The sequence below is a fragment of the Candoia aspera genome, chromosome 3 (genome assembly GCF_035149785.1).
Source record: "Candoia aspera isolate rCanAsp1 chromosome 3, rCanAsp1.hap2, whole genome shotgun sequence".
In the NCBI taxonomy this organism is placed as follows: Eukaryota; Metazoa; Chordata; class Lepidosauria; order Squamata; family Boidae; genus Candoia; species Candoia aspera.
In genome coordinates this window covers 92,614,846-92,627,886 of record NC_086155.1, presented here as the reverse complement: position 1 = coordinate 92,627,886, position 13,041 = coordinate 92,614,846, and the positions used below count along the sequence as shown (strand labels likewise).

General features: G+C 35.7%; 1 protein-coding gene across 1 annotated transcript; it reads left to right on the top strand.

Moving 5' to 3' along the window:
* The first annotated feature begins 841 nt into the window (after positions 1-841).
* HENMT1 (HEN methyltransferase 1) lies at positions 842-12,367 on the top strand. Its single transcript, XM_063298358.1, has 6 exons — positions 842-1,637; positions 2,701-2,813; positions 3,610-3,744; positions 4,226-4,408; positions 5,952-6,126; positions 11,673-12,367. Exons 1-6 carry the CDS (start codon positions 1,521-1,523, stop codon positions 12,102-12,104), a joined length of 1,155 nt encoding a protein of 384 aa, XP_063154428.1. The 5' UTR covers positions 842-1,520; the 3' UTR covers positions 12,105-12,367.
* Positions 12,368-13,041: the final 674 nt, after the last annotated feature.

The following is a 13,041-nucleotide window of genomic DNA, read 5'->3' as shown; positions in this document are numbered from 1 at the left end:
TATTGAAAACTAGAATGGTAAAGAAATCTGGAACCAGATCCAAGGTATGGCTTGTCATTTGCAACTCAATACATTTCTGAAGCACTAAAATCTCTCAACGTTTGCATTAGCTACTTTGAGTCTTGTTCCTTTTTGGCCTACCACTAGTGTTAAAATCTCTTGTTGGAAAGTTTTTGTCTGATGTGGATATAATTGATTTGTGTAATATCCTTGTGATGACTGTGTGGGTACATAAAGTTGCAGAGTCAACCATCAATTGATAACCCTAACCTAAGTGTTAGGTGCACAAAACTCACTGGCAGGTAAAAAAGGAACAAGAGCCCAGTTTCCATTCTCAAAATAATAGGTGGTGTACATGTAGGAACACCTAATATCATTCTCATGATTCTACTTTGAAACCCTATTTAGTTGATCAAGAATTTCTAAGTACTATATTTCCAGTTTTTAATGGAGCAACACAGAAACCGTAATAATAGATAAATAATAGCATAAAATAAATATTTCAGTCCCAAATAATACATGAGATTGTAATTCGATCTTCACTACCTTGAGAATAGGGGACACCACTCTGTCTCTTACTGTGATGGAGAATTTAGGGCCTTTAGTTTTAGCACTTTTATATTAGAATTCAGTCAACCTAAACCATTGAAAATTCCAAGAGAACTATATGAGAAAGTTTGTTCAGTTTCATTTTGGCCATTATGGCATTTTATCTTTAAACACAGTCACTTTAGATTTATCATAATTAATTAACAAGTTGTTATTCTGACTGTCAAAATTCTAACTGGCTCATGTATAATCTAAGGACATCTGACCTTAAGTAAACAAAACTCTCATCTGCATAGGGTCAAAGTGAAATCTTCCTTTTTCATATAGAGGGAGGAAAAAAATACAGTTCACATAGTTCATAAACCAGATCATTAATAGGTTAATTAAAAAGAAAAAAGATCAAAAACACAGCCGTGTTTTATTTTGGTTGACAATTGGTTTAGAGGGAGTACCATGAAGAGAAAGCCTTACTTTTATTCTGTGTTAGAATAAAAGGCCTGACTAGATACAGAAGATGAGAATCAGTGTTCCCATCTTGTCATAACTCCAAACTAGTTCTATATCAATTGTATAAAATGCTGTTCTAAGATCAGCAAAGAAAGCAAATAAGCTGTAGATTATAGCATAAACAGATACAGTGCAGCTTGGAGAATGACAGTCTCAGTCATCCTTATATTAAAATTTATTAAAAATAAAAGGAATTACTTCAGTACATGCATAAATAATACGTTACACCATAAGCTCAAAACTGATTTATATCAAGAGTTGCAGATTAGTTCCACAGAAAAAATAATGTGAAAGAAATAATAGATAACCACAAGGACAACAGATCAAAATAAAGCAGAATCCAATATTTGTATATAAATATGTGTGTACATATTTAATTTATATAGCCATGAAATAGATCCCAATTTACAAAAGAGTTTCTAAGAATATAGCATTCAAGTAATTCTTTGTTCTTAGATTTGAATATGGATGTAAGAATGAAGAAAGATGACCTTACGAGGACGATTACATTTACGCCACCATTGTATAAGCAACGCTACCACTTTATTAAGCAGTTGGTGAATAAGCATAAACCTAAAAAGGTTAGTAGTGTTTCTTAGTATGTTTTTTTTCAGTATGGCTGACTGCATTAGAACTCTTATCCTTAAAGGTGTTACCTTGCTGTGATGTAACACAGTTTAAAAAAATTGAATTAGGAATTGTAATGGTGGAGGGAGACTCCAAACTACTGATGTAGCAGAGGATTTATGTACTTGTCATGAATAACACCTAGTATAAGCTTTAGTATTTTTTAGTATTTAGTATTTTTTACACTAAGGCAGAGGTTCCCAAACTTTCTTGGTTCACGGCACCCCTGGTGGTTCCCAAACGGTGCACCGCAGTGCCCCAGGACAGTTAGGACAATTCTGTTTAGTAAAATATCCCTCTGTGGTTCCTCAGGGTACTGTGGCACACAGTTTGGGAACCACAGCACTGAGGGGTGTACATTTTAAATATTATGGTTATTATTCAAGCAGATGCTGCAAAAAAGCATTCTCAATAAAACAAACTCAACTCTCAACAGACCAGAAAAACAAAGGATAGTAGTTAAATGATATTGCCTGAAACCACAAATAAGCTGTTGTTGCCTGATCATAGGTTATTGAAAAGCCACGGTTGAGTCCATTCATATAACCTGCAAATATAGCCATAAACTATGGTTTTAGAATTCACAGAAGCCGCATTTGCACAGCTTGCTAAGCTAAAAACCAACAAGCCACATTACAGTTAATGGCATAATTTGGCTTACTTGGTTAACTGGGGTTGAAACAATAATTGCTTAATGGGATGTGTGATATTTGATCTGGTTTTGTATAAGCAAGATTCATTTTCAGTATCCATGTATGCGTACAATATTTTATTTATGGCTTCTGCTAATATATGCATGGTGATTTTTGCATATGATTTCTGTATAAATGGAAGTAACAGTGAGGATACTGCCCCCTTCAAAATGTTACAGCAATTTTTTTCCATAGATCACAGTCCTCTGTCACCATATGGCTGATTCTAATCAAGCCTAACATTAAATCAGCATTTGTTTTCATTACATAAAAATGTCAGTGTCAAACAAGTCTATTAGGAATTGTATCAAATTCAAATCAACAGGTGGCAGATTTGGGATGTGCTGATTGTAGACTACTCTGGATGCTGAAATTCTGCAATTGTATTGAAGTGCTTGTTGGGCTAGATATCAATGAAGAGGTGATGAAGGAAAAAATGTAAGTTGAAAGTGTAAGTTTACTTTTATTTCATGAAAGCAGTATTTTGTGTCCCAAGCAATTCAGTATATATATAGCTTGCCTAAGAAGAGCAGAATGAAACATAGCTTTATTTTTCAATTCTGAAGATTTCTTAAAAAAAATATGATAGGTCAGTGCTTAACTGAGAGTTGATTACAGCATTTTGGAGTTGGGGGAGGAGCAAAGAATGTGGTCGTTTGTTTTTGATCTTTTTGACATGTATAAACTGGTATGCTTTTCATTGCTATTAAGATCTCTAGCACAGTTAAATCAAAAAGTAATATATAAATGTTTTTGCTTTCTTGACATACCATTTTTTGCACCTTACCTCATGTTGCAGTTTTTAATGAATAAGGAAAACTTGCTATCATTCTACATTCCTCTCAGGAAAATGATCAAGTGGACAGTAGTCACAAAAAATTATTCCATGTTAAATCTATTAACTGTCCACAAAATTAAGAATGTTTTATTCAGTATTTTATTCAACATACTGTACGTCACAAAAAGGATGGGAAGTAGACCAGGGAGATCAGTCAGTGTCCAAAGGATCAATATCCCATTCATAAACCAGCCAGACATTATCCAGATTGTACCCACAGTGTACTGGATCGAGGAGAGTATTAAAACTCAAGTATCTTTTACTTGCACAGTCCTCTTTCATGTTGAATGACTTGAGCTGAATTATACATTCATGATGCACAGGATACCCAAAGTGAAAAGGGGAAATATAGAGACAAAACAATGCTTTCATCCTGTACAATTTGTTTGCTTTCAGGCATACTCTGTCTCCCCTTCCTTGTGACTATCTTCTGCCAAGTGAAAGACCGCTGACAGTTACTCTCCTTCAGGGTTCTGTTGCTCACAAAGATCCTTGTATGTTGGGCTTTGATATGGTAACATGCATTGAATTGTGGGTATTCCTTTGAGGTCTCATATTACTTGCTGAATGTTTATAAAGCAAACTCTGTTTACTAAAAACACACTGTTTTTCTTAATATATTTATAAGTTTCTACTTCCTGGTGCTTAGCAAAGTCTCATAAGTAATTTTCTAATTTCTTAGACAACACAAACATGGTCTGGAAAGTTGAAGAAGCTGACAATCCAATTTTTATACTCACAGAGCAGTATATTAAAGTTAATTTGTAATTCAGGGCAAGCAGGACAGTGATCCTACCCGTACTACGTTCTCTAAATCCTCCCAGAAAGAATCTGGTTTCTCTACTGTGCCTTTGACTTTCCAGCTGTCTACAGAATTTGAATATTGGTGATCAGCTTCATTTCCTGTCTGTGCCTTCAACAATTGCGGTGAAGACCTGTTGCATTATTAAAGTAAATATATTCACTTGATCTGGGAAGTAAAAAGATCCTTGTTACAACTTTGTACTTTCAGAATAGAACACCTAGAGGCAAAAGAGTTGGAGAAATTTCCAGAAGTAGTATTTGGTTTCATGTCTCCAGCCATGATTGTAATAAGCACACCAAACTCAGAGTTCAATTATTTACTTCAAACTGTATCATTATTTAGACATCCAGATCATAAATTTGAATGGAATCGAGCACAATTTCAGAGCTGGTAAGTTCATTCAATCTTTTATATGTTTTACTGTGAAAGAGTAAAGAACAATGGTGGATACTTTAATATAAAACTAAAATGCAATAAAAAGAAATGTTGCTTATAATTCTGAATGTATATAATTCTTCCTTGCTGTTAATTTATTTTATTTCAAAAACGTATATGCTACCCTTAACCATGTTTTTACAGGCTTACATCACTTTAAAATCACGGATATGAAAAAAGGACATTAAAACAATGCTAATAAAAATACAAGCCATCAAAGCCCTACAGAAGCCAAATAAACATTTTTTTTTGCAATGCATAAATTTAAAATGTTGAAATATTATAGTAAAAGGCCTGGGAGAATTAAAAGGTCATTGCCTAGTGCTAGAAAAAGAAATAGGAGATATTTAGGAGTATTTCACTTGGGAGGGTGTTCTAGAGTCAGAAAGTGCTAGCTGCCCTAGATTTCAAAAGATGATGGCATTAGTAGGAATGTATGGAAAAAAACATTTCTTCAAATAATTTAGTCCCACGAGATAACATAGCTTATCCAGCACTTTGAATTGGGACTAGAAGTGAAGCAGGACTTCATTTACTAAACATTTTTGAAATGGTGACAGTAAAAAAAATAGCCATAGGGTAGACAGTGTTGTGTGTTTTAGGTTACCCTATCTAGTTGATTTAACATCAACCCCAACGTATGGAAAGCAAGTGGAGATTGATACACAATAGGTCAATCACATCCATCTATTTGTAGAAACCCAGATTCTTAAAAGACATGTACACAAGTACAATTTACCATTTTAACCTTACTCATAGAAATAAGTAGGATTATCTGGAAAAGAGTTTTTCTAGTAATATTCGGAAATACTGTCTCATAGCTCTTGAATTACTCTTGCTTCATCATAACTCCTAGGTTCATCTTGTTCACAATACCACAATCCTCTTTTATCTATGAAAGCTTGTTCACTATCTTGGTGAGGTTGTGGTTTCAGCTGTTTGCTGCATGTTTAATAGTATGAAGAAGAGACTGAGCCATATTTTTCTGGAAGTTGCTGCTCTTCTCTTTTTGAGGTTACAGAATTAAGAGTTGTTGACTGAAGCCCCTATTTGCTTCCAGATGTGTGGTTAAACAAAACAAAAAGAGACACTCCGGAAGAGACAACTTTTTGCTTACTGGTTTTACATGTGTGAAGCATAGTAAAATAGTAGCTTTATTTTCAGTAGCCACTGCTATCTCCATCACTGCTATATCTGGTACATTCTCACAGCAGTGATAATGGAAAAGGAGGGATGGATTGCCTTTCCCACCAGAATGCCGTACTCTTTTTTCCTTTGTGACCTGTTTTCCTTTGTGACCTATTTTTATAAGCATGACCATGTACTGTTGTGACACTCTAAGTAAACAAAATTATCTGTTGTATTGGGCTCTGTTTTTGCTCTGTAGTTACAGTTAAAATATATAACGGTAGACATAGAAAATTGGAATGTGTGACATGCTTGTTTGTTAGAATAAACCCCTTCAAATTTCTTGATTTTTGTTTTCTCATAAACTTAGGGCTCTTGATGCTGCTGTTCATTATGATTATACAGTAGAATTTACTGGAGTAGGAGCGCCACCTCATGGGAAAGATGTTGGATTTTGTACACAAATTGGTGTGTTTGTAAGAAAAAAACTAAGAAATGTTGAGCCTGAGAGATTTGAGAAAAATCAGAGAAGTGTTTATAAAACTGTAAGTAGGTCTTTTGTTTCTATAAGGTGGGGCAATTTTGATTTGAAGGAACTATTCTGGAAAGGTGTATCTTTTAATTATGTTATTATAGCAGGAGTCAAAATATTGGACTTCTGCCTCTTTAATATCAAATGCACTTTTGGTCAGGGTAGCTGTAAATGTTAAAATATTTACTGGAAAAGAAGTTCTATTGATTTCAGGTTGTCTTCCAGATAAATGTATTTTGTGATTGAGGAAGCAAGAATATGGAAAGCCATTCAGACATGTCAACTGGAGTTTAAGAATTACTGTTATTCTTAGATAATTTAAACTAAAAACATTTGGAAGGAATGAGATTACTGCCTATACTTCATTTAAAAAAAAACAGTGCACTGGTGCTAAGGTTCCCAATAGCTTAAGTTTGAATTTAAACCTATGCCTTATGTTCAGTAGCTCACTCTGAACTTGGTTGCTTCATGGAACAACAATTAAAAAGGTAGAGTAGGAAAACCAGCTGCTGCCTTATTTAAAGTTAACTATTTTAATCCAAATAATGCTTAAATAAATAAATTATGAGAAGAGAGCAAGTTGGTGAAACAATTCTATCTAGCACACTCATAGTTCTATATATACACTTGCTTAGAAACAAGTCTCATGTTTTATGAGATTTACTTTCTATCAGCATGTAAACAGTGGGCTGTAATAAGCCTTCTATAATTTGTGCAGAATGTCAAGTAAGCTGTACTCACACTGCTTTGTGTATTACTAGTTTTTTTTTTTTACTTGTTCTGAGCATACCTTGTCTGAGCCTTCATGCCTGTTCTTCAAGCTTCTGATGTTCAAATTTTGAGACTTTTTCCTGGCTTTTTATCAGGCTATTTATCCTGATTTCACTTTGTTCAATGGACTGTATCTGGTGTCTGATTATCAGTTTCAGAGACCACTCTATGCAGTAGAGATGCACTCAGCTGTTGATGGTCACATAGGGAATATTACAGTTACTGAAAAGTGCACTGCCATAGCAAAACCAAGAATAATACTTGGAACTGGAACACACATAGTAAACTGCCTGGAATCAACATAATCCTACTGACCTCCTAGTAGAATTGGGTTTCTCGTCTCTGTTCAAATAAATAATTTCTTTAGCATGGATGAGTTTGATCTGAATGCCATATTTTGAGAGGTTTTGATACAGACCCCCATGTTGTTGGCCTCTCAAAGAGTAGCAAAGACCTCTTGTCAGATCAGGTAGTTTCCCGTTTCTCATCAACGGAAGAATACTTTGGCACTAAGTCAGGAATTCCAATCTTTTTGGATCCTTGGTATATTTGACATTTTCTAGAAAATAGCATTATGAGTTCAGTCACCAAATGGCAATTGGAGTGTTTTTTTTTAATTCCTAAGAAATCAAGCATTGTTATTTATTTATTTATCCAATTTATATGGCTACCCATTTCAGCGAGTGACTCCGAGCAGCCAACAGAATTAAAATAGAATAAAAGCAGTAACAAACAGCATAAAAGTTAAAATACAGGCAGCCAAGAAACAACAACCCAAATCTCTAGCACAACCAATAATAATAGGAAATTCTTCAGTATGGGAAGTTTTTTCATCCTATTTAAGTGAAGGAAGAAATCACTTCCAGAAATTACAGGAAGAATGGAAAGGCTGCTCTCTTGCTCAAGGTTGTTTAGTAAGAAAGCAGAATTCTACCCACCTCCAGCTTAGTGGGGCTACATTTTAAATTTTGTATTTTGTATTTATATATTGTATTTAAATATATAATACATTAAAATGTTTATATAAACATTTATATACATGTTTTAATGTTATATACTTTGGTTTTCTTTTTGTTTATTGTTCCTTTTTGTGCTGTACGCCACCCAGAGTCACACTGTTTGAATTGGGTGGTCTTATACACACATACATACTCTCCTACAATAGGAGTAAATGAAGAAAATTATTTTGATTGCTTGTATAGGGAAAAAGTTGCCTTCCTTAAAAAGAGTCAAAAGAGCAGGAACTCAGTGTTGGGTGTAGCAATGCATCATGAATACTAATTGATAGCAGTGGGAACCCCCAGGCTACATGTGTCTCGCCCATACTCCATTTGGTGACAAAATTAATAATTTTAGGTGGCACAATTACTTGTAAGGGAGGAGTTAGGCATTTTAAGGATGAGAATGGGAGCATAAGGCTTCCATGAGGCTAAACACTTCTAGCTACTTATTAAGGGTGTCCAAGAAAACATAAAATGTACCAGATTTTTAGGCCTTGTACCATACATACAGCAATATCACTGCATCACTGGAAATTTGGAGGGCTAAGTTATAGCTCTTATGAAGTAGGTGCCTACTCCTTTATGAAGAGATCTACTGTAAAGTACATTTCAGTACAGAGTAATGATTATAGTCATCATCTTGGAAACATTATTGGTCATATGTCAAGAGGAATTTGTTGGACAGGAGTATATATATCACTGTGAAATATCTTTGTGAGCTTTTTATTCTTAGGTCAGTATTTTTAAAAATGTAGCAATCTCCAGTAAGAATTATCAGTGTCTGCTCATAAAGGGAGAGGTCCACAGTAAAATATTAGTTGTGGTTGATGGCATTAAGCTTGCAGCCTTCTCTGTCAATGAGAGCAGTACTGACTTTGATTTTGCCTAGAACAGGAATTATGTTCTTCCTGAATTTTGTGTACCGTTTTCCATAGAGATTGTAGTGGAATACTTCTATTGGAGATAGGGCAAGGAAGTTGAGACAGATTTGACTCTCAGAATCAAGGGATAGGCTGGTTCATGAAGGACACTATAGAAATTTTTGACTCTGAACTGAAGAAGGAACTGGAAAAGGAATACCAGCAAGAGCCAGTTTGGTCTAGTGGTTAAAGTTCTGGGCTAGAAACCAGGAGACCGTGAGTTCTAGTCCCGCCTTGGGCATGAAAGCCAGCTAGGTGACCTTGGGCAGTCACTCTCTCTCAGCCCAAATCACCTCACAGGGTTGTTGTTGTGTGGAAAATAGGAGGAGGAAGGAGTATTTGGTATATTCGCCACCTTGAGTTATTTATAAAAATAATAAAGACGAGATAGAAAATAAATAAATAAAAAAAGATAACTGAGCAGCCATGGTATCCTTCTTAAAATCAAAACTGCAAGTACAGTACAGGAGATAAAGAAGGCATCCTATGTTTCTACAATACGGAGGTGGGGGCACCGTATGTATGTATGTATGTATGTATGTAAAAGTAGTGAGCAGTATTGAGAGTTCTAGGACTGGGAGTGGTACTGATATGGAAACATACTCAGTGCCTGAGATTAGTGCCGATGTTACGACCAATCAAATTGCTACCATGATAGGGAACTCATTCTTAAGCAGTGTTTCTCAACCTTAGCCATGTTAAGATGTGTGGACTTCAGCTCCCAAAACGGAAGTGCTGGCTGGGGTATTCTGGAAGTTGAAGTCCACACATCTTAACATGGCTAAGGTTGAGAAACACTGCTCTTAAGTATGATAATCAACCTGTAAGTGGGGGGAATATACGTATGTATACAGTACATTCATTCATTCATTCATTCATTCTTGGTGTGATTTGGAAAACTGAGGTGATCTTATGGAATTAGATGTTTGCTGGAGAGGAAACAGTATCAATAGGGAGCAAGCTTACTTGGATAGGGATCATAGAATAGAAAAGGTTGGTTGGTTTATTTATTTATTTATTTTCATCCCTTGGGTTCTGAGGATTGTTAACAGTAATAAAACACATGTATTTATATTCCCATAAATTAGCTAAAATCTTTATTAATGTAATCTAGATTGAAAAGGCCCACCTGAAGAGGAAAGGTGCGTAAGAGGAATATACTCTTGAGGGAATGTATTCAATAGTTTGCTAGTGACCCAGGATCAGTGTGCCTGACAGACTCAAGAAAATGAGGGCATCCTTAATGGGGGTGTTCCTGCTAACCACAAAGCCTAAACAGGTTCAGAGAGTGTTAGAGAGTACTCCACCTTAAAGTAAGTTTGGAAAAGAATTAAAAAGCAGTGCAGGTCTTTCCCTGGGGCATCATTCATAGCCTAGCTGCTGCATTTTGCTCCACCAAAGCTCTTTCCAGTGATAGTCCTGCATAGAGAAAACTGCAGTGATCTAAGATTAATATAAGCAAAACATAATAAGCTATTGTGTTAGATACAGTTCTGCAACCATGCTTCTTATTGCTCCTACAACCTGAAATTTTAGAGATAAATGAGGGTCAGAGAGCACTCCCAAACAAAGGTCTTCTGTATAAAGCAAGATAAATGGTGGTGGTGGTGGGGGCTTTTAATTGTACTTCCTGAATTCATATTCTGAATGCCTGAATCCTTTTATGGCAATTGCCATTAATACCTATCTGGTTACAGATGGCCTGAGTATCATTTGTCTAGAGAACATTTGTTGTAAGGCATGGTCCCAGGACAGTAATGTGGCAGGTTACCCAGGTGATCTTTAATGTCCCCTTTTAAGGTAGAAATGCACTTTCAGAAGATGAAAGATGAAAAGTCTGGCTCATTCATGTGGTATGAATTTTATTGTAAATCGCCCAGAGTCCCTCTTTTGGGGGAGATGGGCAGTAACAAAATTTGAATAATAAATAATAATACATTTGATCTAGCATTGGGATTGGTGAAATAAGAAAGGTGAGAGTTGCAGGTATTGGTAGTTACAGTACTGCCAGAGGCAACAGCATGGAGAATGTCAGATTTGATGTCAGAGCTATTGGGACCAAAGGACAAACAACACAGCTGCACATACTATAGGATCTGATATATTCAATTCCTTAATTGAGGTCTGGTTGGCTTGGGCTCATCAGTGGGCATTGAGATAGAAGACTTTCTGTTGAGAGAAATAACTGCAGTGAGTTTTCCAAGTGAAGTTCTGGCAGTGTGAGATTATGCTGAACTAAATAACCTTCCCCAAGACACTGCAATGTAAAGAATATCCATAGTGGACTGCTTAGTTCCTTCTCCAGAACCTTTAGGATTGTTAGGACCATATCCTTCTTGGAATTCTGAGCTGTTGTGGCATTGGCTATGCTGGCTGGGAATTGTGGTCACAGTGCATTCAGAGGGCAAGATGTTGGGGAAGATTGAATAGTCCCACAGTTTGAATACTTTCAAAAAGAAAGTCTCAGGGCCATGAGCAAGCCAGTTGAACGGTTCTCAAAGGCAGAGCAATGCCAAAGGGAAAATAAGAATTAAAAAAAGAGAAAAATGCACAAGGAGAATGGAGAAATGTGACAGTAGGCACTAAAAAAAAGAAGCATCAGTGTACTCTGTGATGTTTTTCCAGTTGAAGAAGCGTAAGAACTCTGAGGAAGAAGCTGTACCCATTGTGCATTTAAGGTAGAAAGGGTGTCTCCACAGCAAACTATGAAGAAATTAGTTGTTTTTAATCTGATTCTGATGTACTGTAAACATGCCATAAAGTTTAAAGTTGAGTATAGTTTAAAGTGCAAGAGGGTAAATATGTAAAGTCTTCAAACATTTGATGTGCTATATAAATGTCTTGGATTTTGTTTTTTCATGAGAAAGGTTTTCAAAGCTGTATATCCAAGCCTTAAAGAAGAAAAGTATTTGCAGAATGCAGTGGTCAATGAAGTTGTTCGAGCAGCAGAAATAATTGCAAGGAGACAACTGGACTACAGAAAATCTGAATCTAAAAAGCACCACGATGATCTTACTGGAACAGAATCCCGATCTCAGCAATCTTGTTTCCTGAAGCATTTGGACGATTTTTCTTTCTCTGAAGCTGATAGTAAAAATATGCAGCCACTGGTTAGGGGAAACATTATCTATGTGCCTCTTGCAAAAATCTTTTCTTTTTCTAAAGTGAATCAACTTTGTGGTACCTTTGAAACACTTAAAAATCTCATAACTGGCAAAGTTACACTAAGCCATGATGGATCTGCAGTGATGATTGAGATAGAATATGAAGATGAACAGCAGGATAGTGATAATAATTAAAAATAACTGCTCCTGTCATTAACAGAATAAGGAGGCTAGTAATTGAAATCCTGGTAATTGCTGGTTTAAAAAATTTGACTTTAATACTATAATCAGATGTTACATTTTTGCATTAAATTGGATTATAGTTGGTTGAGTAACTTCTTAGTGTCCAAGGGTGGCACTTGGTTTTGTTTTTCAGCTGAGGAAAGCAGTCTATTCCCATGATGCCTTTGCCCACAAAGTGGGTGAGGCAATGTTATACTAGACAGTACTTAAGGTGGCGGCGGCGGGGGGGGGCACTCCCTAAAAGTGAAACAAAAAATAACAAATTTCAAAGCCAAGTAAGCAATACAGGTTTTCAAATTTGCTACAAATAATTGGAAGCACAGCAATGGGTCTAAGGGTACAGATTACCCATCTGTGAGTTTTACTACATACAGTAGTTCTGAGTCAGTTTGAATGCATGTGAAAAGAAGTTAGTCTAACCACAAAGCAAAAAACAATGGTTATTGGAACAAAAGTTTAAACATTGTTTTCATAATTTCAGTACTAGAAAAAGGAAAATTTAAGGAGTTTCGTACTAAAATGTATAGATTGCTGTACAGAAGTTCAAAATAATTAGTATACTACTAGATAAAGTATGGTAAGTGTAAGTATGTTTAACAAACTAAACCAAGCTGTAATCATGTATTGTCCTTTTTTAACATTTCCCCCCAAATGTCTTAATGCTTCTGTGCTACACAATAATAACTTGCCAGTTAAGTGCATTTCTGAAAGTTCCAAGTAAGAATACATAGTGATTGATTTGCAGCTAGGAAAAGCCATAGAAGGTATTTTCAATCCTACCTTCCAATTCTATCATTGCAGGAATGATAGAAATTGACTTTGTTTTCTGATCCTGAGCCCCAATTCTTTTTTCTGTTGGACATATTAAAACATTGTTAGTTGTAAGGTA